This window comes from Mobula birostris, chromosome 7 (assembly GCF_030028105.1).
Source record: "Mobula birostris isolate sMobBir1 chromosome 7, sMobBir1.hap1, whole genome shotgun sequence".
NCBI lineage: Eukaryota > Metazoa > Chordata > Chondrichthyes > Myliobatiformes > Myliobatidae > Mobula > Mobula birostris.
This window is the reverse complement of record NC_092376.1, coordinates 131,072,251-131,099,040: the sequence shown is the minus strand read 5'-3', so window position 1 is coordinate 131,099,040 and position 26,790 is coordinate 131,072,251. Positions and strand designations below refer to the sequence as shown.

The 26,790-nt window shown below is 37.8% G+C and overlaps 1 protein-coding gene across 3 annotated transcripts in view; it reads left to right on the top strand.

Annotated features, from left to right (window-relative positions):
• The window catches only part of fbxo38 (F-box protein 38), an 82,624-nt gene that overhangs the window by 12,995 nt on the left and 42,839 nt on the right, over nt 1-26,790 (top strand). For all 3 annotated transcript variants that reach the window (XM_072263755.1, XM_072263754.1, XM_072263757.1), the window contains exons 2-13: nt 4,508-4,677; nt 9,093-9,226; nt 9,573-9,736; nt 13,836-14,001; nt 14,117-14,254; nt 14,420-14,557; nt 15,840-15,933; nt 17,250-17,380; nt 17,555-17,725; nt 18,587-18,729; nt 22,853-23,042; nt 25,000-25,113. In XM_072263755.1, the coding sequence (XP_072119856.1) occupies nt 4,550-4,677; nt 9,093-9,226; nt 9,573-9,736; nt 13,836-14,001; nt 14,117-14,254; nt 14,420-14,557; nt 15,840-15,933; nt 17,250-17,380; nt 17,555-17,725; nt 18,587-18,729; nt 22,853-23,042; nt 25,000-25,113 (1,711 nt within the window). In that variant the 5' untranslated portion in view covers nt 4,508-4,549. The remainder of the gene's footprint in view (nt 1-4,507; nt 4,678-9,092; nt 9,227-9,572; nt 9,737-13,835; nt 14,002-14,116; nt 14,255-14,419; nt 14,558-15,839; nt 15,934-17,249; nt 17,381-17,554; nt 17,726-18,586; nt 18,730-22,852; nt 23,043-24,999; nt 25,114-26,790) is intronic.

Here is a 26,790-nt window from a genome sequence, read left to right as displayed (position 1 = left end):
TTTTGATAATTTAGAAAATTTTCATTATTTTTGAAAGCGTCTTCGCTTTACAGAATTTTTCTTGCATGTGTGTCTAAGACTTTTGAGCAATAATATGTGTCAGTTATTTGGATGAAGACGTTGATGGCTTTGTGGCCAGCTTTGCGGATGATACCAAGATAGGTGGAGGGGCAGGTAGTGTTGAGGAAGCAGGGTGTCTGCAGAAGGACTTAGATTGGGAGAATGGGCAAAGAAGTTGCAGATGGGATATTGTGTTGGGAAGCGCATGGTTATATACCTTGGTGGAAGGAATAGAGGTGTGGACTATTTTTTGAATGGGAAGAAAATTCAAAAATCAGAGGTGCAAAGGGACTTGGGAGTCCTTGTGCAGGATTCTCTAAAGGGTAATTTGCAGGTTGACTCAGTGGTAAGGACGGCAAATGCATATAGATAGATACGTTATTGATCCCAAAGGAAATAGGTGTCACAGTAGCATTACAAGTGCATAGATATACAAATATTAGAAAAGAAGCAAGAAAGAAAAAATGTTACCTCAAGCAGTCTAACAGTGGAGGGTTATCTCCTCCCCACCTATAGGTTGACTCACTATAGAACCTAGTGGCCAAGGGTAAGAATGATCTCATGTAGCGCTCTTTGGAGCAGCGCAGTCGTCTTTGTCTATTACTAAAAAGTGCTCCTGTGTTCAGCCAAGGTGGTGAGAAACATTGTCCAGAAAAAATGTGCTACATTGGAGAGGATCCAGAGGTGCTCTGTGTGAATGATCCCAGGAATGAAAGGGTTAACATATGAGGAATATTTGATGGCTCTGGGCCTGTACTCACTGGAGTTTAGAAGAATGAAAGTGGATCTCACTAAACAGAGATGAGGAAAAATTTCTTTAGCCAGAGGATGTGGGAATTCATTGCCACAGACAATTATATAGGCCAAGTCATTGGGTATGTTTAAGGCAGAGGTAGGTGGTTTCATGATTAATCAGGGTGTCAAGGGTTACAGGAAGAAGGGAGGAGAATGGGGTTGAGAAGGATAATAAATCAGCCATAATGGAATGGCAGAGCAAACTTGAAATGCTGAATGGCCTAATTCTTCTCATATGTCTTAAGGTCTATGATCTGTAGGATCTGATTTTCATTAGAATTATTTTCTGAGACTCAAATTAGCAGATTAAGAGACTAGCTGGTTAATAGGTACAAAGATCTGGTACAATTCTCATTAGGGAATTAGAGAGGAGAGCCATGAGGAATTGGAGTTTGGGGAGGGGATAAGTGGTGAATAATGATGCAGATGCTTGTAGATTTTTGGCCTGTCAGATGTGCAGGGGAGAAGGGACACAGGATACAGGTATCCTGCTTTCCGAACGTTCTCTTTACGACATTTCACTTTTACGAAAGACCTACATTAGTACCTGTTTTCGTTAACCGAAAGAGGATTTTCGCTTTTACGATAAAAGACGCTCGCTTTAAACTTGTGTTTACCCCAAGAAAGACTACCATGACCATGAAGCCTTGCGTGGGCAAGTGTGTGCGCATGCGTGACGTGTGAATGCGTGTACGTGCGAATGAGTGAAGTACATATGCGTGCACGTGTCCATTTTTTTTTCGACAAATCGATTTTGGTTCATTCTTCCCGATTCTGTTAAGTGAAACTACACTGTACATACATTATTTCTACTTTATATAGGCTGTGTATTTATCATATCATTCCTGCTTTTACAATATGTTAGTTTATGGTTCAGGTTTTATGTGCTATTTGGTATGATTTGGCAGGTTATTTTTTGGGTCTGGGAACGCTCAAAAAATTTTCTCATATAAATTAATGGTAATTGCTTCTTCGTTTTACGCCATTTCAGTTTACGAACGGTTTCATAGGTATGCTGTATCTTCGGATAGTGGGGGAAACCTGTATAGAGAAAATATCCTCAGGGAAGTCACTGGAAGATTTCAGCTCATAAAGAACATTGTGAAGGCATTGAATGATAATAGATTTTGCAATTATTGTGGATGTAAACTAGATAGGTTGGGCTGTGGGATAGCTTTTCAGATTCACCAGTTATGTTGGACAGGTACTGATCTGTTTGAACAAGCAGTTAGAATCTCCCTTTAGCTGCTGGAAATTCCAAGATTTACAAAATTTACTGACAAATGTTGCAGTTAGAACAGGAATAAAATCGTCAGGCATGCAGTGTGATTAAAATATTTCAATCAGGGGATCTGTTCTTGTGACTATTCTCATTCAGCTATGATAAAATCAGACATAGCTATACGATGGTCATTGGGTTTGTTTCTAAATTAGTAATTTTCCCATATAATTAATTTCATTCCTCCCTATTCCGAATTGCTGCTGCTCCTATTTTTAAAAGTACTCATTTTCACTCCCACAGCTCTTGCCTGGTCAACTGAATATGCTCGGTAGTGTTTTTTTTTATTTTGGATTTCCAACTTTTGCAATGTTCTTCCTTTTCTGTGTTTTACTTTCCATCTTTAATGAGAAAAAAATCATAGTGCTTCATTGTGTCACTGGATGATAACATCGATTAGTTGTGATATGTAATCTGAGTCACCCCAACCACAATCTATTCCAGCTGCTACCATCCAGGAAACAGTACCGCAGCATAAAAGCCAGGACCAACAGGCTCTGCGACAGATTCTTCCACCAGGCCATCAGGCTGATTAACTCATGCTGATTTGAGTGTATTTCTACATTACATTGACTGTTCTATTTATTATAAATTACTCGGATTGCATATTGCACATTTGGATGGAGGCGTAATTTAAAGATTTTTACTCAAGTATGTGAAGGATGTAAGAAATAAAATCAATTTAATTCACTACTATTTTTAAGCTAAATGGAAGAAAACTTTATATACAAGATCCAGAAGGGATAAGTAAAATGAATAGCCAGGTTTTTCTTTCTTTCAAGTTTAGTGGGGAACATTATCCAGACCATTGCCCCTTCAATCTACAAGAGGTTTATATCTCCTCAGGGCCACACTTAATTTTCAATTTGGTTTGTTGGTTTATGTGACATTGAAAAGAATGTTACAACCTGATCTGACTTGATATTTCAGTTCATTATTTTGTTGCTTTTATGTTTTTAAAATAATATTATTCTACTTTTTGTCACTGAAAAAAATCTGCCTATGTAAGATCCAGGTTTAAATGTTGACTTAACTGAGTACAACATTTACTATGACCTCTTATGCTTTTTTGCAAAAAAATGTAAGACCTCTCAGTAAAGTTATTAAAAAAAATTTAAAAATAGAACCAATCTGGAAATACACAACAGATCTACTGCACCTGTTAAGAGAGAAAGTAGAAGAGAGAGACTGTTTCATGTTGGTGACCTTCTGTAATGTGCTGAGTCTTTCCAGAAGTTTCCACTTTGGTTTTAGATTAGGTATTAGGTATTTCTTTGTTCTACTGTGAGTGCTCACAAGAAAATTAATTTCAAGGTAGTATATAGTGACATATTCATACCTTGATACTAAATTTATTTTGAACTTTGATTTCCAGAATCTGCAGCATTTTGCCTTAGTACTAAGTTACATGGATCTAAATAATAATTCTGAATCCTTTATGCAGGTAACTGAATGGGCAGATTGCACGAGTAAGAAATATATAAAGACATGAAGCATTATAAAGGAAGTGAAGGAGATGCTGTCCCACATTAGGTCTAGTGGTAAAAGTCAATTCAAGGGTGCTTTCTGGAACAACTTCTTCATAGGATGAAGGAAACCTGTATTTTGATGTTGTAATCTGCTCACAAATCTTGATGCAAAAATGACCTTGTGTTTCAGACTAGGTTTATATGTAATACAAGTTGTTGCGACAGTGAGTTATTTGGTGTGCAGTGCATCACTGTTGCACTTAAGAAAATGAGAGCAAGGCCCCCATCCATATTTAGGGGAACAGAGAGTACCTTGAGGAATCTAGTGAAGAGCAGAAAATTCTCATGGAGCACTAGAGAACAATCATTCCTTGCGCATTATAATCATGTAATCATCTTAATCAATTTAGAATGTATTAGTTGGCAGATGATGAACATATACTTATATACTTACCATCTCGCTGCCAGAGTTCACTTCTGTACTGTACCTTATTAACACGTGAAATAAACCACATGACCATGGAATTCATTTTTTTCCTAATTGTTTATATAAGCTATTCAAACAATAAGCTGCCTGCTCATTTTTGTATTCTAATATTTTCTACCAGGGATGGAATGGCAAAAGATCTGTCATTACCACTTACATAAGATTATCACTTGGTGCTAAATTGTGTTTTATTTTTGCCGACAGTTCTTGTTAATTAGAAACTAATTTTATCAGTGTAGATGAGATCAGAAGTACCTTGTCAATGCCAAGCCATCTTCATTAATTAAGGTTATTTTTCTCAATTGATACTGCCCAACCTGAGTTTTTCCAACATTTTGTGTGTGTTGTTCATTAATTAATCATATGATCCTAACTTACTGATTATTTTCTGAAAATGTTATATGTTTGGATTTTTAGTGACTGTATAAAGGAGCATACTTGAAGGGATACTTGCTGAAGATGGGACCGCGACGAAAAATTATCAAAACATGTCCAAGTTTGAATAAAATAGGTGAAGTTGCAAAAGAAGATGAGCCAAGGGATTATATGAATCATTTCTCGCATGAAGTGCTATGTCATATATTCAGGTGTGTGCATGCAAGAGCTTTTACTATTTTTGTGTGGCAAGAGAGAACTATTTTACTTGTGTTTGTCATTACCTTTTTAGAAACAGTAATCTCCAAGTGCCCAATTGAGGATACTTATCAACTTCTTCAAGCATGCGATCTAGAAGTGAATCATGATAATCGCGTTCTTCCATATCAGCTCACTCAGTGCTGATCTGCAGTCACTGTTCTCTACGTGTGTATAGAGTGTCCATTTATTTGGTAATGATGGCCTGCCATCTGTAAGTTTATTGTGGGAGATGATGACATTCTTCTTAAGTTAAGTCTTTTAGTCTTGTTATATTTTCTACCACTTATCCTGCTTAAACTGACGCAGTGGTGATATTACTCTTATCACCAAATCACATCTTAGTCCATTGTCAATACCTCCCCATTCCTCCTACCTCCAGCCCAAACAAATGTTCCCTGGCACTTCCATCTTTTTTGAGCATCTCGTGTTCTTTTTCTCAAGTTTCTCACTGCATAGTTTCCCCAAAATTCTACCCTGCAATTTCTTATTTTCACCTGAACCTCCACCTGAATTCATCAGGCTTGCTCTCCTCTCTAATTTCACTGATATCCCAAGCCTGATTAAATTTATTGGCTGTTCACTCTCAATTGAAGCCACAGTTTTAAATTTGACAGCTTGTGTTTTTGTGATTAAAACCATAGATTTGGTCATCCATCTCTGAAGATAATAAATTTGCATCCAGATTCCCAATCTTTCTTCCTGTCCTGTTACTTTTTGTTTTTTTTTTTTCATTTTAACCAGTACTTTGGGGGTATCAAATGAAGCTATGTGGGTAGAATTTAGGAATAAGAGAGGAACAATCACTGTGCAGGTTTATACTAGAGACCTTCTGTAGTCAGTGGGAAAGAGATATGTAAGCAAATGGCAGGAAGGTATAAGAGTAATAGTTATAGTTAGGGATTGTAGTTTTCCCAGTATTGACTATGATTTCCTTAGTGCAAGGGGCTTAGATGGCGTAGAATTTATTAAGTCTAAGAGAGGTTTTCGAGATGATACGTAGATGGCTCCACTAGAGACAGGACAGTACTTGACTTTAGGAAATGAAACTAGGCATGTCCTGATGAAGGGTCTCAGCCCGAAATGTCATTTGTTTAATTCCCTCCATAGATGTTGCTTGTCTACCTGAGTTCCTCCAGTATTTTCTGTGTGTTGCTCAAGATTCCCAACAGCTGCAGTCTCTTGTGTCTCCATATGGTAGAATTGTCCATTTGGGAACAAGAGCCATATGTCTGTAAGTCTTAAGGTCATCATGGAAAGGGACAAGATCAGTCCTCCAGTTAAAGGGAAGACTGATTTCAATAGTGTAAAAGAAAATTGGCAAAAGAAATTGGGAGAAATATCCCAAGTCATTCTATATATTTATCAATAGCAAGAGCAGTGTGCAGAAAAAGGGTGGATCCATTTAGGATCAAAGGGGTAATCTGTGCAGGCAAGGTCATAAATAAATACTTTTCATCCTTGGTATTCATCAAGGAAAGGAATGTGGAAGATAGTGAGTTTGGGAGTGGTAGGGTACATTCATGGTCTGGAGCATATCACTATTAAGGGTAAGGTGTTAAATGTTATGGAATACTTAGAATCTATCCCAGAATGCTGTGACTGTAGGAGAAATGATTAATAATTTTGTAGATTACTTCAAAGTTCAAGGTTTTGTAGATAATGATGGAAGTTGTCCAAAGCTACAGCATAATATAAATCAAATGGAAAGTTAAGGGAGTGTTGGTAGATCATATTTAATTGTGTCAAGTGCAAGGTGATGCATTTTAGGAAGCCAAATTGAGGTAGGACGTAACAGTAAATGGTAGGGTGTAAAGGAATGTTGATGAATAGGGAACCTTGAAGATCTAGATCATAATTCCTTAAAACAGGTAGGTAGAAGGTGCATAAAGTATGTCGCTTATTTGCCTTCGTCGGTCGGCATAAACACGATTAAAGGCAACCTTACAAAACAGTTTAGTGCATGTTTTGAGTGTTCTGTACAATTATGTTTGCCGTTCTGTGGGAACAAACTCATTGCCCTGGAGAAACTACAGAGGAAATTCTTCAAGGCATGGAGTGGATTGGAGAACTTAGTTATGAAGAGCGATTGGACAGGCTGCACCTTTTTCCCCCCAAGAGTGAAGGAGGCTGAGAGATGACCTGATAGAGGTATATACAGTGGCATGCAAAAGTTTGGGCACCCCTGTCAAAATTTCTGTTACTGTGAATAGCTAAGCGAGTAAAAGATGAACTGATATCCAAAAGGCATAAAGTTAAAGATGACACATTTCTTTAATATCTTAAGCAAGAAAACTTTTTTATTTCTATCTTTTACAGTTTCAAAATAACAAAAAAGGAAAAAGGTCCAAAGCAAAAGTTTGGGCACCCTGCATGGCAGTACTTAGTAACACCCCTTATGGCAAGTATCACAGTTTGTAAATGCTTTTTGTAGCCAGCTGGAAGTCTTTCAATTCTTGTTTGGGGGATTTTTGCCCATTCTTCCTTGCAGAAGGCTTCTAGTTCTGTGAGGTTCTTGGGGCGTCTTGCATGCACTGCTCTTTTGAGGTCTATCCACAGATTCTCGATGATGGTTGGGTCAGTGGACTGTGAAGGCCATGGCAAAACCTTCAGCTTTTGCCTCTTGAGGTAGTCCATTGTGGATTTTGAGGTGTGTTTAGGTTCATTATCCTGTTGTAGAAGCCATCCTCTTATCACCTTTGGCTTTTTTTTACAGAGGGTGTGATGTTTGCTTCCAGAATTTGCTGGTATTTAATCAAATTCATTCTTCCCTCTATCAGTTAATGTTCCCTGTGCCACTGATTGCAACACAAGCCCAAAGCATGATCGATCCACCCCTGTGCTTAACAGTTGGAGAGGTGTTCTTTTCATTAAATTCTGCACCCTTTTTTCTCCAAACATACCTTTGCTCATTGCAGCCAAAAAGTTCTATTTTAACTGCATCAGTCCACAGGACTTGTTTCCAAAATGCATCAGGTTTGTTTAGCTGTTCCCTTAAACCTTTTGAATAGAACTTTTTGGCCGCAATGAACAAAGGTATGTTTGGAGAAAAAAGAATGCAGAATTTTATGAAAAGAACCTCTCTCCAACTGTTAAGCACGGGGGTGGATCGATCAGACTTTGGGCTTGTGTTGCAGCCAGCAGCACGGGGAACATTTACTAGTAGAGGGAAGAATGAATTTGATTAAATACCAGCAAATTCTGGAAACAAACATCACACCGTCTGTAAAAAAAGCCAAAGGTGAAAAGAGATGGCTTCTACAACAGGATAATGAACCTAAACACACCTCAAAATCCACAATGGACTACCTCAAGAGGCAAAAGCTGAAGGTTTTGCCATGGCCCTCACAGTTCCCTGACCTAAACATCATCGAGGATCTGTGGCTAGACCTCAAAAGAGCAGTGCATGCAAGACGCCCCAAGGATCTCACAGAACTAGAAGCCTTTTGCAAGGAAGAATGGGTGAAAATCCCCCAAACAAGAATTGAAAGACTTTCAGCTGGCTACAAAAAGCATTTACAAGCTGTGATACTTGCCAAAGGGGGTGTTACTAAGTACTGCTATGTAGGGTGCCCAAACTTTTGCTTTTCCTTTTTTGTTATTTTGAAACTGTAAAAGACGGAAATAAAAAAGTTTTCTTGCTTAAAATATTAAAGAAATGTGTCATCTTTAATATGCCTTTTGGAAATCATCTTTTACTTGCTTAGCTATTCACAGTAACAGAAATCTTGACAGAGGTGCCCAAACTTTTGCATGCCACTGTATATTGCAAGATTAAATGCCTGCTTCTTTCCTCTTTCGCAAATCAGACTTTTCAACCTTCATTGCCTCTTCCCTTCCAATCTTGTCTTTAATACAGGTAAGAAGCTCATTGACATCTCTACACTGAAGTTGAATAATTTTGCTATGTCTTCTTTATCCCCTATCTTGATTCACAAGACTTCCTCCAATTGTTTCCTATCCCACTCCTGAACTTGCACATTTCCCAAATTTTTCATTCTTGCTGAAGGTTTGTTAGTCAGGTCTGCCTCATGCCCTTTTGACCTGCTAAAACTGCTAGCAATGTAGTTTTATGTGTGTTTTTAAATAAGTCAATGTGTTAACTGATCTACTCAGGTTCTCTTATTGAAAATTTGTTGCTAGTGCTCTATTTACCAAATAATAAGAGAAGGGTGAGAAGGCTACTTTTGTTTCCATAACAGTGTGATTATTTGACCTGTGTTATGTTCATTTCCAGTAACATTCCATATTTTATTCTCCATTATTTCAATCAGCATTCTCTCTGACCTTGAACTATTAACATACCAGGCATAACCATATCAACTTTCTAAGAAAAACTGTTATTGACCACGTCCCAATCTTTTTGCAGGTATCTTCCGCTACAAGATATCATGTGTATGGAATGCTTGTCTCGGAAGTTGAAGGAGGCTGTTACGGTATACATGCGAGTAGTGAAGGTTGTTGATCTTTGTGCTGGGTGTTGGTGGGAGTACATGCCATCAGGTACGTCAAATGTAACAGTAAAGTACTGATTTATGCATTGCTCTGGTGTTAGTATTTGATTTAATTATACCGTAGTGTGTTACATTGTATTGTTGCTCCCAATAGTTTACTAACACTAAGAAGTTATGGAAACTGATCCATCTTGTACACTTGAAATGACCTTATTATATAATTAGTATAATTTTATATGTCAGATATCTATTAATTTGATATATTGAAGATGCATATTGTTCTCAAAATGTTTAAAATGTTTAACTAAAATGTTATTACATTTGTTATATTTAATGTTTCTAGTTTTTAATCTGTGGAAGAGTAATATGAGCTAATTCTGTGTATTCAAAACCAGGATTCGTCGATGCCAGTTTTTTAACATTGTTAAAGAAAATGCCTGATTTAGAACAGCTGTATGGGTTGCATCCTCGACATTTAGAACGGCGGCGAGTAAGGGGACATGATGCATTCAGCATTCCTGGTGTACTTGAAGCTCTACAGGCCTGTCCTAATCTGTTAGTAAGTAAAGTTAATCTCCAGGAAGTGGTATAGTTTTAAAAGTTAACCGTAAAGAAAGGGAGAAGTGAGAATGCTGGCTATCGATTGCACAAGGTTCAGTTCCATATAAAATTCCTCTGTGCAATATCCTGTGCCCAGATACAGCAAAACCTAGAGGGTATTTGGGCTTAGCTCATGTATCACCTGTATCAGAAGCTGTACAAAATTGCTAGATGATTACTGTTTTTAACAAGATGTACATTAACCATCTCTCCTGCATATTCAAAAGCGTGTTTATTGCTGAACAATCTCAATATCAATATTCTGAACACTCTCAATATCAATATCCTGGTATGGGGATGTGATGACAAGAATGACAAGAAATTTAATTGGATATAAACAGAAGAGCAGGTCAGAGAAAATTTTCTTTGGCAAATGACTCACAACATACTGATGGGTCGAAAGCTTAGAATGGTTTACCTAACAGTATTTTGGAATATCTTTTTCACAAGAATCTAGAGTTCTTTTTACACCTGAAGATGAATGAAATAGATATTAAATAGTGATTATCTTCTATGTGTTTTTGTCTTAATCATTTTCCAAGAATCTGCTTTCAGCATTATGGTGATTTGTCATCTGATCAGTGTAGCAGACCAAAATAAATAGGAATTTACAGCAAGACAGATGAAAACCTAAAAAAAACTTGTTTCACTGTCACTTGTCTGAGTCTGTTGTTCAGTAAATCTTTTCACGAAATTTCAAATTCACATGCTGTTATTTTGCAATTTGAGAAAATAGAGTAAATTGGTGTATTATTGTAACAAGTACTGAGATACAGTGGGAAAGTTTTATTTTGCATACCATAGAACACTACAGCACAGAAACAGGCCTTTTGGCCCTTCTTGGCTGTGCCAAACCATTTTTCTGCCTGCACTGACCTGCACCTGGACCATATCCCTCCATACACCTCTCATCCATGTACCTGTCCAAGTTTTTCTTAAATGTTAAAAGTGAGCCCGCGTTTACCACTTCATCTGGCAGCTCATTCCACACTCCCACCACTCTCGTGTGAAGAAGCGGCCCCTAATGTTCCCTTTAAACTTTTCCCCCTTCACCCTTAACACATGTCCTCTGATTTTTTTTTCTCTCCTAGCCTCAGTGGAAAAAGCCTGCTTGCATTCACTCTATCTATACCCATCAGAATTTTATATACTTCTTTCAAATCTCCCCTCATTCTTCTACGCTCCAGGGAATAAAGTCCTAACCTATTCAACCTTTCTCTGTAACTCAGTTTCTCAAGTCCCAGCAACATCCTTGCAAACCTTCTCTGCACGCTTTCAACCTTATTAATATCCTTCCTGTAATTTGGTGACCAAAATGACACACAATACTCCAGATTCGGCCTCACCAATGCCTCATACAGCCTCACCATAACATTCCAACTCTTATACTCAATACTTCGATTGATAAAGGCCAATGTACCAAAAGCTCTCTTTATAACCCTACCTACCTGTGACACCACTTTTAGGGAATTTTGTATCTGTATTCCCGGATCCCTCTGTTTTACTGCACTCCTCAGTGCCCTACCATTTACCTTATATGTTCTACCTTGGTTTGTCCTTCCAAAGTGCAATATCTCACACTTATCTGTATTAAACTCCATCTGCCATTTTTCAGCCCATTTTTTTCAGCAGGTCCAAATCTCTCTGCAAGCTTTGAAAACTTTCCTCACTGTCCACTACACCTCCAATCTTTGTATCATTAGCAAACTTGCTGATCTAATTTACCGCATTATCATCCAGATCATTGATATAGATGACAAATAACAATGGACCCAGCACTGATCCCTGTGGCACACCACTAGTCACAGGCCTCCACTCATAGAAGCAATCCTCCACTACCACTCTCTGGCTTCTTCCATTGAGCCAATGTCTAATCCAATTTACTACCTCTCCATGTATACCTAGTGATTAAATATTCCTAAGTAACCTCCCATGCGGGACCTTGCCAAAGGCCTTACTGAAGTCCATGTAGACAACATCCACTGCCTTCCCTTCATCCACTTTCCTCGTAACCAACTTGGAAAAACTCTAATAGATTGGTTAAACATGACCTACCACACACAAAACCATGTTGACTCTCCCTAATAAGTCCCTGTCTATCCAAATGCTTGTAGATCCTATCTCTTAGTACTCCTTCCAATAATTTACCTACTACCGACATCAAACTTACCGGCCTATAATTTCTCGGATCACTTTTAGATCCTTTTTTAAACAACGGAACAACATGAGCTATCCTCTAATCCTCTGGCACCTCATCCGTAGATACTGACATTTTAAATATATTTGCCAGGGCCCCTGCAATTTCAACACTAGTCTTCTTCAAGATCTGAGGGAACACCCTATCAGGTCCTGGGGATTTATCTATTCTGATTTGCCTCAAGATAGCAAGCACCTCCTCCTCTTCAATCTGTATAGTTTCCATGACCTCACTACTTGTTTGTCTTATTTCCATAGACTCCATGCCAGTTTCTTTAGTAAATACAGACGCAATAAAACCATTTAAGATCTTCCCCATTTCTTTTGGTTCCATACATAGCTGACCACTCTGGTCTTCGAGAGGACCAATTTTATCCCTTACAATCCTTTTGCTCTTAATATACCTGTAGAAGCTCTTTGGATTATCCTTCACCTTGACTGCCAAAGCAACCTCATGTCTTTTAGCCCTCTTGATTTCTTTCTTAAGTATTTTTTTGCACTTTTTATACTCCTCAAGCACCTTATTTGCTCCCTGTTTCCTATACATGTCATACATCTCTCTCTTCTTCTTTATCAGAGTTCCAATATCCCTTGAGAACCGAGGTTCCTTATTCTTATTCACTTTGCCTTTAATCCTAACAGGAACATACAAACTCTGCACTCTCAAAATTTCTCCTTAGAAGACCTCCCACTTACCAATCACATCCTTGCCAGAGAACAACCTGTCCCAATCCATGCTTTTTAGATCCTTTCTCATTTCTTCAAATTTGACCTTTTTCCCGTTTAGAACCTCAGCCCGAGGACCAGATCTATCTTTATCCATGATCAAGTTGAAACTAATAGTGTTATGATCACTGGAACCAAAGTGTTCCCCTACACACACTTCTGTCACCTGTCCTAACTCGTTTCCTAATAGGAGATCTAATATTGCATGCTCTTTAGTACCTCTATATATTGATTTAGAAAACTTTCCTGAACACATTTTACAAACTCTAACCTGTCTAGACCTTTAACATTATGGGAGTCCCAATCAATATGTGGAAAATTAAAATCCCTACTATCACAACTTTATGTTTCCTGCAGTTGTCTGCTATCTCTCTGCAGATTTGATTATGGTTGCATACAGATCATTTCATCACATTACTGCATTGAGGTAATACAAGGGAACAGCATGCAAAATAAAATTTTAAAGTTATAGAGAAAGTGCAATGATTAGATCAAGGCCATAGGTAGATTGTGAGGTCAAGAATCCAGATTTACAAGGCGACCATTCGATAGTCGTATAACAGCAGGATAGAAGCTGGTGGTTTGTGCTTTCAGGCTTTTGTGTCTTCTGCCTGACATGAGGAGTGAGAAGTGAGAGTGTCTAGGGTGTGCGTGTCTTTGATTATGTTGGCTGCCTTACTGAAGCAGCAAGAAGGGTAGATGGAGTCCATGGAAGAGATGCTGCTTTTTTTTTGATGTGTTGTACTATGTCCACAACACTGCAGTTTCTTGTGGTCTTGACAGATCAGTTACCATACCAAGCTGTGATGCATCCAGATACAATGCTTTCTATGGTGCCTCTATAAAGGTTGGTAATAGTCAAAGGGACATACCGTTTCTTTAGCCTTCTGAGGAAGTAGAGGTTCCGGTGTACTTTCTTCGCTGTGGTTTCTGTGTGAAAATGAATCATATTTTCCTTGTAGAAAGCCCTCAATGATTTTCCAAGAAGTTTCTGACAAATGTGGAAAGACATGTTGACTGAAATGTATAATTTACCATCATGTATTTTAGATCAAAGTAAACCTTAAGAGTGTTGGCTGTGCTTTTGTTTCCTCCATACCATCATAATTTTGTGTGTTTTTTTTTTACTTTGGCAGGGTGTAGAAACTTCTCATTTAGAATTAGTTGAAGCCATCTGGAATTACATGCCACAGGTCCACATTTTGGGAAAATTTCGAAATCGTAATGGTGCTTTCCCAGTCCCTACAGAAAATAAATTAACAATTCCAGTAGGAGTGAAGATACAAACTCTTCATCTAGTTGGTAAGCCCTTTCTCTGACATGTGATTTGCTGTTAGAAATGGGGGATTTTTCTCTTAAAATCTATCAGCTAAATGATTCCATTAAACTTGCATTAATTTATTTATTTTTCTTCTAGGAGTAAATGTTCCAGAAATTCCTTGTATCCCAATGTTGAGAAACCTGTATTTGCAGTGGGTCCGACTAATCAAACCTCAGCCTTTCAAAGACTTTCTCTGTGTCAGTTTACGTACATTTGTTATGAGGAATTGTGCAGGTACTAAGGAAGAATAATTTGAATATGTGTTTTTCTGTTTATTTCAAGTGTAGTTTTATAAATTCTATTGTAAGCTATGATTTATATACTTTAACAAAAGGCTTAACTTGTTCAAAGATAAATTTCTAAATTAAAATTTGTGGTTTTTTTTGTATGTTTTTTTAGGTCCCACAAATTCCTTAAAGTATGTTCCATTAGTGACTGGGTTAGCTTCAGCCAGAAACTTAGAACATTTAGAACTGGTTCGAGTACCTTTTCTTGGAGGATTAATTCAACATGTAGTTGAGGACAGCTCGAGATCAGGTATTGACTTGTCATTATGCAATGGCCTAATGTGTTAAAATTTAGATTTAAAGTTTATTGCTCACGCTGAAAAATAGTCCTCATGCAAAACTTCAGTTATATCTAGCTATAAGTAAACAAACCACAAAACCTTTCATTTAGTTAGAAAATTTGGAATTGAAGTGATAACAGATTGAAATATATTTGTGTGTTTTATGTTTGAAAGACCACCAATTTAATGGGATCTATATCAAGCTTTCCTGCATGTGCATAGCTGGAAAATATCATGCAATTTACTTTTTTGTAATTTCAGAGAAAAGGTTGGTATTTCAGGAAATACCAGGAAAGAATTTCAACTTCATTATTGAAGCAAAATTGGAGGAAATGAGTTGGCCATCCAAAATGTATTAATTTGAATATTCTTATCCAGTGTGGAGTGCATCATTAGTGGGAGATCCAATATTCCATCTATTTTCTGTATTTGCTGAGCTTAGTCTCTTTTTTTTAAATAGAATTACAGAAAAATAATTTATGAAGGATTTTATTTATTTTTAATTTACCTACTTTGTTACTTTGGTTTACTCCAGGAGCTAAACTGTAAACATAGAACTACTTTATCAAAGTTAAATTTTTAGTTCAGTGTAAATATGTTCCCTTTCTATTTTAATGTGTAAAGGTGTTTGATATGATAGTCTGCAACTCCTGAAGATCAAAATACGATTTTGTGAGGCATAAAGTAGTCCAGTACTTAAATGCAGTTACTTAACAGGATTTTATGATCAGCTGCATTACTAAACACTTGCTTAAATGTCAAAGTTAGGATAGGTAATCTGAAAGATGCATGATGATCGGATTCTCCCTTGAAAGTGATCTCATAATACAGATAGTCACATTGTTTTTTCCCAGCGTAGGGGAGTCTAGAAGTAGAGGGCATATATTGTTAGAAGGGAAAAATGTAAATGGGATCTAAGAGACAATTTTTCAGACATAAATTGGTGGATATATGGAATAAACTGCCAGAGGAAGCTATGGTGTATAATTACAACATTTAAAATATATTTGTGCAGGTATGTGGGTGGGAAAGTTTTAGAGGTATTTGGACCAAGTGCAGACAAATGGGACTAGCTCAGGGCAACAACTTGGCCAGCATGGATGAGTTGAGGTGCAGACTCGGCCTCTGTGCTGTGTAACTCGGACTCTGTGGTATAAAAGTTAAAGGCTTTTTTTTTAAAGATAAGGAATTTGCTTATGCCTCTCAGAAAATTGAGCTTCTATAAATTTTGATTTTTTTTTTCCATCATAGGTGGCTTCAGAAATCTGCATACTATTGTATTTGGAGCATGCAAAAATGCACTTGAAGTGGACCTTGGCTACCTCATTATTACTGCTGCACGTAGGTAAGTTTATGTAACATATTTCATAACCATTGTGAGTTGCATTGCATGCCTGGAATAGTATGTGCTTTTGGACAGATTTGCATTTCATAAATTTTTTGTTTTAGTCATTTCAAATTACATTTCCTTCAAAAAAAAAACAATAATGTGCCAAATGCAATAACATGTGAAGGAATACCCTAAGTCTGTTTTATTTTAAGGATATCATGCTTGTTTTGTATATGATTTTTCTGGTGAAGTCTCAGTGACATAAAGAATAACTAAATATTGTTGGAACAAATTGGAAGATAATTCTGATGTGAAATTGTTTTTTGTAAGCTGGAAGATTCATAAGTTAATTTCTTTCCTCTGCAATACCATAAAATAAGAATCATATTTGAATTCTTAATGTTGTCTGTAGCTGTTGCACTTTGTTCTACATTCTGTTGTTACTTAACTTTCTACTACTTCAATGCACTATGTAATGATTTGATGTGTGAACAGTATGTGACAAGCTTTTCACAATACCTCAATATATGCAACAAAAATAAAAACCTAATTCCAGTTCCATGTTGTGGGACTACAGGAAAGTTAACAAAAGGCTAACAAAAATGAAAGTAGAAAGTTTTGTTGGACAAATAAGATTTGAAAAAAATCTTGTAAACCTGATGGGGTTAAGAAGCTCATGAAAATTTATTGCATATTAATAATAATACCATGATGAAAACCTTAAATTCTGACGCGTCAGAATGGGAATGGGAATTTAAATGTTTGGCCACTGAAGTCATGCTTGTAGTGAATGGTGTAGAGGTGCTCGACGAAGTGGTGTCCCAGTTTACGATGGGCCTCACCGATGTAGTGGAGGTTGCATCGGGAGCATGCACGTACACTGCACCAAGGAAGACTTCAGTTTATGAAGCTTGTTCGTACCAATGGATCTGACCTTCTGAGATCGAGAGAGTGGAACCGCCCCAATGCAACAGCTTTTCCACTTTTTAAAAACTCCCACGTAGGTTTCCTATCTTTGTCAGACATGATGGACAACTGCCACCACCATGAAGAAGGGGAATGCAGGGTTGGTTGATGAGTCCTCAAATATTCATTTTGGATGGGCAATGCACCTATAAGCAAAAGCAAATAGAATAGAAGTGAAAGAAATATTTAGATTTACACCCAAAGCAAAAAGATGAGTTGAAGCTAACAACATTTGTACATTACTATACGAACAAGGCAGTACGTACTGTGCTCTGAGCTGTTGGTTTAGTGAGTGATAAAATATTAAGTTTTAGCAAACTATTGAATTTACTAATAGAAGAATTGTTCTGTTTGATTTACTTCAGGTTACACGAAGTTCGTATTCAACCTTCACTAACCAAAGATGGTGTTTTCTCAGCACTAAAAATGGCAGAGCTAGAATTTCCCCAGTTTGAAACTCTACATCTTGGATATGTTGATGAATTTTTGTTGCAATGTAAGAATCTAACTTTCTTTTCCTTTTTCCTATAAGCTGATGCTGATTTGATGATAGTAAATCAGGGTGTTTTTGTAAATGGATACGACAGCTTGTTTGGAAAGAAGATTTTAATTATCTCGATATACTCAAACTATCAAGTTTGGTTTACAAGATGTATTTCTATTTTATCAGGTCAAATGAACAATGCTGAATTAGTGAAAAACGGTTTAGCAGATGTGGTGGAAAATCCGGGTATCATTACAGATATTGGGATGAAAGCAGTAAATGAAGTATTTCCTTGCATCAAATATTTACATATTTATAACTGTCCACATCTCCACAATGCACACAACTGGATAACAGGTACATTGAAATTGTGTAAGGTCTGCAGTTACATTATTCATATTTTTGTTTATTTTGATTAAGTAACAGACTTAATTATCTGAACATAAATTGACTGAGGATACTCCAGATACATGAAGTTGAATCAGAATCGGGTTTATTGTCAGTGATGCATGTTGTGAAATGTGTTATTTTGCAGCAGTAGTACTAAAAATTACTATAAGTTACAAATATTTAAATTGGAATTAAAATATAAATTTTTTAAGAAAATCAAAAAAGCTAAAGCTGCCAATTTCAGTGACTAAAGGTAAACAGTCATTGTAGGTAATACTAAAGTCACTTTGAAAAAATGTCACTATATCCCTTTTTAGTTCACTAAATTCACTAAGTTAACGGCATCATTTTACATTTGTCAAAAAATGGTATACAATAGTAGTGATACCAGTAGGAAGTAATTTTTTTTAAGAGACTATTTACTGCTAAATTGCTTACAGTATATAATTGTATATAAATGCTCCAATATAACTACTTTCTTTCAAACAATTCATAAATTGAACCAGGCAAAAGAAGGTCTAGGCGTTCATGTGCCTCAAATGACACATTCAGATTTCACTTCCACTGAATTAGTTTAAAGAACTGTGACAGTGATAAATAAATTTGAAGATTGTAAAGAAACGGACGTGACTTCCAGCACTACTTAATATTTTTTTAATTGTGCAGTCTCATGCAAATAGGAATTAAAATTATAGCATTAATGTGCTTTAATATGGAGTAATTACTGAAATTTATAATGCATGAATAATATTGCACTCATCATGTTTACTTGTTTAAATGTTGTTAAAGAGTAATCCATTCTACAAGTAATCTTTTGATATTTTATAGACCACTCAAGGTGGAGTCGCCTAGTGGATCTTACACTTGTTCGTTGTCATGCCATTAAATTGGAATCATTTAGTCAATTTGTTGAAATGTTGCCAAGTTTGGAGTTTATTTCATTGGATCAAATGTTCCGGGAACCTCCAAAGGTATGATGTTTGTTTTTGTAAGAACAAACGTATCAATGGTAATTCGTTTTAAACTGCTGTTTTGACTCTGTGGACTCCAACTTCAATAGGTACTATTTTGTCTGAAGGTTTTTTCAAGTTAAATGAAGTTCTGAGATTCCTGAAACTGTTTTCCAAGCCAGCATATTCCATATTCCCTCACAAGCAAAAAAAAAATTTCAGGAGCTTTCTTTAAATATGTTTCAATTGGTCACCTTTTCACTCTCACATTCCAGAGAGCAGAGGTTCAAGCTGTTTAACCCAGTCATCCTTTGTCTCACTGTCTCATGATACATATAACCTTATTGAGCAATGAGACCGCAATTGTATTCAATCACTTAAGTCTAGAAGCAGAACTTCCCTACTATTGTGCTCCATTTCCTCTTAATTGAAGCCAGTATTTCATACGTATGTTTACTTAATTGCCTGCTGCACCTACTTGTTGAATTTGTGTTTCTTGTATATGGACTCCCAAGATCTGAGTGCATTCATTCAATAGTCTCACTCTTTACATATGATGAATAATATCATGTTTCTCCACATATTTTAATTTTATAAACCCTGTCCTTCTCACAGTCTCGCATTCACCTTTGTATTATCAGCAAACTTCAATCTAGTACACCCAGCCTCCTTGTCTAGATACAGTGGATTCCGCTTAATTGGGATACATTGGGACCAGTACATTTTGGCAAAATCAAGCAGCTGCCCCAGTTAGCTAAAGTTTCATGGAAATAGTTAAAAAGTCTATAATGCTTAACTGAGTAACAAATTATGTATTTAACTGAAATACAAAAAAATTAGAACACTATCGATACTACTACAGTACTATAAAAATGTGTTAGTTTCTAATAGTTATCAACTGAAGAATTCATCCAATGCACTCTTTTGATTGACTGTAAATGAACAAAATCAGCACAGACACCTAGTGTAGATAGTGGACTGGCTTCATACAATGCTGTCGACAATCGCATCTTCCAAATCCTCCTTTTCATTTAAGATGATTGTCAATAACCTTCAAATTCTTCAGCGGTTTAAAGGGTTATTTCTTCAGTGGTTTGAATGGGGCATGACTGCGCAAGCGCGTGAACGTCAGCCAGTGAGAACCGCGAGAAGAGTTCAAAGGGTGACGGTTATTTCTTCAGCGGTTTGATTGGGATACGACTGCGCAAGCGCATGGACATCAGCTAGTGAGAACAGCGAGAAGAGTTTAAGAAGACAGATTTATACAGCGGGCGTCAGTGTAGAGAGGTGCAGAGTAGGAAGGCTTTGGCTCGACGGGGCTTCGGCAATAATGGGTTGAGGCAAGGTAGGTTATCTGTGTAGAATACAGACTGAAAGTATGTGTGTGAGGCTGGTGTTCTGTGCTTGGTGTCAGATGTGGGAGGTCCTGGAGACTCCCGGCCTCCTGGATGGCCAAATCTATACCAGGTGCGTCAAGCTGCAGTTCCTTAGGGACCGCGTTAGGGAACTGGAGATCCAGCTTGTTAACCTTCGTCTGGTCAAGGTGAGTGAGGAGGTGATAGAGAGGAGCTATAGGCAGGTAGTTACACCAGGGCCTGGGGAGACAGAATAGTGGGTAACTGTCAGGAGAGGGAAGGGCAAAAGGCAGATGCTAAAGAGCACTCCTGTGGCTGTCCCCCTTAACAATAAGTACTCCTGTTTGAGTACTGTTGGGGAAGACAGCCTACCTGGGGAAAGCAACAGTGGCCTTGCCTCTGGCACAGCGTCTGGCCCTGTGGTTCAGAAGGGTAGGGAAAGGAAGAAGATGGCAGCAATGATAGTTAGGGAGTCAGACAGGTGATTCTGTGGACGTGGGAAAGAAACGCGGATGGTAGTTTGTCTCACAGGTGCCAGGGTCCGGGATGTTTCTGATCGCGTCCACGATATCTTGAAGTGGGAAGGAGATCAGCCAGAAGTCGTGGTACATATTGGAACCAACAACATAGGTAGGAAAAAGGAGGAGGATGATAGAGAAGGTACACGCTCAGACCGATGGTTTGAGAAGTGACTATTTTAATGCGAGGAGTATTATAAACAAAGCAGATCAGCTTAGAACATAGATCAACACTTGGAGCTATGATGTTGTGGCCATTACAGAAACTTGGATAGTGCAGGGGTAGGAATGGCTACTTCAAGTGCCAGGCTTTAGATGTTTCAGAAAGGACAGGGAGGGAGGCAGAAGAGGTGGGGGCATGGCGCTGTTGATCAGGGATAGTTTCACGGCTGCAGAAAAGGAGGAAGTCGTGGAGGGATTGTTTACGGAGTCTCTGTGGGTAGAAGTTAGGAGTAGGAAGGGGTCAATAACTCTACTGGGTGATTTTTATAGGCCACCCAATAGTAACAGGGACATCGAGGAGCAAATAGGGAGACAGACTCTGGAAAGGTGTAATACTTTATACTTTATTGTGGCCAAACAATTGATACTAGAATGTACAATCATCATAGCGATATTTGATTCTGTGTTTTCCGCTCCCTGCATTACAAATTGATAGTAAATATTAAAAATTTAAATTGTAAATCGTAAATAGAAAATAGAAAAATGGGAAGTAAGGTAGTGCAAAAAAACCAAGATGCAGGTCCGGATATTTGGAGGGTACGGCCCAGATCCGGGTCAGGGTCCGTTCAGCAGTCTTATCACAGTTAGAAAGAATCTGTTCCCAAATCTGGCCATGCAAGTCTTCAAGCTCCTGAGCCTTCTCCCGGAGGGAAGAGGGACGAAAAGTGTGTTGGCTGGGTGGGTCGTGTCCTTGATTATCCTGGTAGCACTGCTCCAACAGCATGCGGTGTAAAGTGATAATAATAACAGGGTTGTTGTGGTGGGAGATTTTAATTTTAGTTTCCCAAATATTGATTGGCATCTCCCTAGAGCAAGGGGTTTAGTTGGGTTGGAGTTTGTAGGTGTGTTCAAGAAGGTTTCTTGACACAGTATGTAGATAAACCTACAAGAGGAGAGGCTGTATTTGATCTGGTACTGGGAAATGAACCTGGTCAGGTGTCAGGTCTCTCAGTGGGGTGATAGAGGTGTACAAGATAATGAGAGGCATTGATTGTGTGGATAGTCAGTGGCTTTTTCCCAGGGCTGAAATGGCTAGCATGAGAGGGCATAGTTTTAAGGTGCTTGGAAGTAGGTGCAGAGGATATGTCAGGGGTAAGTTTTTTACGCAGCGAGTGGTGAATGCGTAGAATGGACTGCCCACAGCAGTAGTGGAGGCAGAAATGATAGAGTTTTTTAAGAGACTCCTGGATAGGTACATGGAGCTTAGAAAAATAGAGGGCTATAGGTAAGCCTACGTAGTTCTAGGATAAGGACATGTTCGGCATAGGTTTGTGGGCTGAAAGGCCTGTATTGTGCTGTAGGTTTTCTATGTTTCGAAATTCCTAACATGTTGAAGTAGTGAAGTGGTCTTATTTTCATTTCAAGCTGTTTCTGGCATCTCCAAGCCTCAAGGTTTGAAATCGCAGTGAGCAAACCAGTTCTGAATCGTCTTGCTGCTTATTTCTCACTAGCTATCAGTGACAAACATCACTGTTTTTTAAACACAAGCACACACAACTAACGCTATTTTAAAACTGTTCATTCTAAGCACAGTGTAATATCTAATTGCCACACAAGTGCACATGTCTGATACTAGTTAGAAGCTATTTGGCAACAGTCTCCTGCCCCAGTTCAGTGGCATAGTGTCCCAAATAAATGAAGGGAATCCCAGCCTTTGTCTCGATTAGACTTTAGTCTTTAAGCGTTCTCCCAAATAAGCAACTGCCCCGATTAACCAATGGCCCAGTTAACCAGAATCCACTATAATTGGTAAGGATTTGTGAATACATGAAATTTCTATACTGATCCCTGTGGCACCTATTAGTTTGCTTGCTGTTTCTGAAAATGAGCTTGAAGCACCAGCATTAAATTTTTTGTTGTATTTTATGTAATGTAGTTGATGGATATGATTGGAAGAAGAATATTTGCTTTAACTGACTGCAGTCAGCTGAGTATATCAATTTCAGCCGCACATAGATTTTGCTGATAGTTCTGCAAACCATTTAATGCAAGGAAGAAAGCTTAGAATGAAATTGTAATAGTTGCTGTTTTTCTTATCTGTCACTTCAGGGCTGTGCTCGTGTAGGGTTGAGTGCCGGCACAGGAATTGGTGTTTCTTCTGCTCTTGTTAGTAATCAGAACTCCAACAATGATAATGATAACCACCAAAATAATCACGCTAACATCAATAACAACAATAATGAGGAAAATGATGTCCAACAAGAGAGAGCAGCAGCTGATCTCCCGAACCCAGTGAATGGTAATTTTTTTTTTTTTTTTTTTTAGCAGATTTATAGTTTACTCAACTTTATGTTGCAAGATCTGCATTATCAGATATATGAAGGAAACCCACATAGTCATGAGAATGTGCAAACCCCTCACAGCATCAGAGGTCAGGACTTCAACTGTATCACTGGACCTGTTAGCCAGCATCTCTACCAGCTAGGTCTCTGTGTGTGGCTAAATCAGAGTGCATGCTTTGAGAGCTGACAATTTTTCAGCAGTATCTTTAATTTATTCTGACCAACATCATTCTTCCCTGTGATGGGATTTACACTATGCTAGTGCATCAGATAAGACTGTTGTAAATTTGTGGTTGACTTCCGCATGTTCTCTGTTGTATGCAAATAAGGTATTTCAAGTTTGTTGTCTTGACACTGTACATAGATACATACAGCCAAACAAACCAACAGTTCTTCTGAACCACAGTGCACCTACAAAACATGCATCACACACAAAATATTACCACAAGTAAATTATTAAGTATAATTCAAAGTGTGTAGCACAGGTAAATAGTAAGTAAACTATTTGTTGTCCTAGTGATAAGAACTCAGTGACAGGGTATTCATTAATCTCACAACCCGAGGGAAGAAGCTGTTACCAAGTCTGGCAGTCCTAGTTCTGATGGTAGTGGGTCAAAGAAATTGTGGGATGGGTGGCAGTGATCCTCAACAATGCTTCAACCCCTTTCTGTACAACACTCCCAGTAAATGTCACAAATGGAGGGAGGGTGGATTCCTGGTAATACTCTCAGCAGTTTTTACTATCCTAGAAAGGATCTTGCCGTCTGAAGTCTTGCAGCTTCTGTACCACACAATGATGCAGCCTGACAGGATACTTTCGATGGTGCTCCTGTAGAAAATTGTTAAAATGGGATCGGGGAGCCTTGCACACTTTAGTCTCCTCAGAGAAAGTCTGGACGCTGCTGTACCTTGACTAATAAGAAAGTGTTGTGGGTCCTACTTGATTGTCTTTTCTTTTAAGTGCACACCAAAGAACTTTGTGTTCTCCACTCTCTCTACAGCGGAGCCATTAATGCGCAATGGGGAATGGTTGACTTGCGCCTTCCTGAAATCCAGAAACATCTCTTTTGTCCATGTTGAGTCAGCAGCACGCTGAACATGAAGTCCTAGGAGGCACCAGTACTCAGTGTGATAGAACTTGAGATGTTGCTGTTCTCACACCATTTTACAAGCCTCTTTACCTCTCTCTGTATGCCGACTCATCATTGTTGTTGTTAATGAGGCCAACCACTGTTGTATCATCAATGAACTTGATGTATTTTGAGCTAAATCTGGCAGTGTAGTCATGAGTCAGCAATGTGCTGAGCACATAATCCTGGGGGGGCACCAGTACTCAATGTGTAGAACTTGAGATGTTGCTGCCAACTCAGACTGACTGGGGTGGGTCTTTCCATCAGGAAATCCAAGATTCAGTTGCAGAGAGAGATGTTGATCCCTAACAAGGACAGTTTACCCGGCAATCTCTTGAGGGACGATCTTGTTAAGTGCAACAAGAGCTGCTGAAGTCCATGAACAATAACATGGTGTATGAGGCATAATATTCTACTTGGGACAGAACAGAATGGAGGGCTGAAGCTATGGCATCATCAGTGCACTAGTTTAAACAGTAGGCAAACTGGAAAGTGTCCGATGTAGCTAGAATGTGGGATTTTATAGTCCAGAGATCAACAGAATACATGAGCAGCTCTTGTCAAAATCTGGATCATTGTTACATGGCATTTGCTTGAGGCTGTGGTACTGCAGTTAGCATAAAGATTGCTCCTTAAGATCATTTAAATAAGTTACACATGTTTACTTTATTGGCTTTTTAAGATGTTATAGTGACATTTTCTTTGTATTGCTTATCACTTAATACACAGTGCTGCACAGTTACTTTCTATATGTTAGTTCATTGAGGTCTTTTGCTAATTTCAGAACAAGGACTTCAGGAAGTAGTCGAGGAAAGCAGGCCAGGTGGTGCTGACTGTAATTATGACCAAAATAGTGAACAATCCGTGACTTCCATGGATGTTGATGAAGAGCAAGCAGGTAAATTATTATGAGCATTTAATGTTTGGATTTTTGAGCAGAAATCATCCCCGTCACTTTTGTGCTTTGTTTATGCTTCTCACACTTGCCACCTTAGTTCCTCATGATGCTAAATAATAAATTATTTAACCTTAACCAATACACTTTGTCATAAAATATCTGCTCACAATGTTCAGTGATAAACATCATTTGTGGTGTTTCATGTCTTTGACCCTATTCATGGCGATAAAAGCCAATACAGCATAGATGAAGGATGTTACAGCAGAACCCTGAAAAAAGAATTGTGTCATGTATGGAGTCAACATGGACTTACGAAAAGGAAATTTTGTTTGATTAAGCTGTTGAATTTCATTGTGAAAATTATTAATAGAATAGATAAAGGGAAAATGGTGTAGGTGGTGCATTTAGATATTCAAAAGGATTTGATAAGGTGCCACACAGGGTTGATCAACAAGAAAATAATGTGGAAATACGAGTTATAAAATACCATGACATGAGGCTGGTTACCTAGAAGTAAAGAACATGTGTAAACTAATATTTCTCAGGTTGGTGGGCTGTGATTAGTGGGTTGTCAGAAGGATTAATAGTTGCACTTTGGCTATTCATAATCAATTACAATAATTGGCTGAGCAGCAAAATAGTATATTTTGATTGTGAATTGGAAGTGGGTAAAGAGGATTTGATAGGATATGAACAAGCAAGTGGGCAAGATAATAGCAGAATAAATAAAATGTGGGAAAATCTAAAATCATGTACTGAATACAAAGCAAGAAAAACAATATTTGTAAAATGTAGAGAAGTTTGTTAGTGCTGCTACTTAAAGGAATCTGAGTGCCTTTGTAGATGCAGCAAGCAATCTAAATACAAAAACAAAGTTTATTTTCATATGCACAGGTACAATTAAAAAAAACATGCAACCAATCACAAGCACTTGGCATCAGATATATAACATTCTCAAGAAATCAAGTTTTGTGTTCCAAGTTTTAATTGTCATTCAAAGTTCAAAGTAAGTTTTATTATCAAAGTATATATGGTTGCAAGAAAAAGTTTGTGAACCTTTTGCAACTCTTCTGGTTTTCTGCATGAATTACTCATGATTTGCAAAATATCACCTGAAATGTCTTAACAATCTTTTATATCCAGGGCAATGCGGCATTTCCAGCAATTGGCACAGGAGCAGGATAAAAACAATTGTAATAATGTCTTGATTATGTAGGATTTTAACAAGACTACATTTGAGTGCAGTTTTGGTCAATTTATTGAAAATTGGATTTACTTGCCATTGTGGGAATGCAGTAAAAACTCATTTGACTGGTTCCTAAGATTGCACTTGTTGTATTTGTATCCAATTCCATAACTTTCTACTTCTGAAATTTACATCTATATTTGCATTTGTTCTTCCTCATCTGAATATAGGCTTCCAGTCTATAGCCTTCTTCCTTACTGTCTATCATACTGTTGTTTTGTATCGTTGCTGTGCCTTAGAATCTACTGTAAATCATTGATCACTTCAATGAAAAGCATTTGGTCAAATACTGATCTTTATAGAATCTCACAGGAGATTACCTTCTAGACTCAGATATTGGTTGAGAAATTACTTTGTTTCTGTCACTAAGCCAATTTTTAACACATTTATCACTTCCTTTGAATTACCTCAGCTTTTATATGTTTCTCACC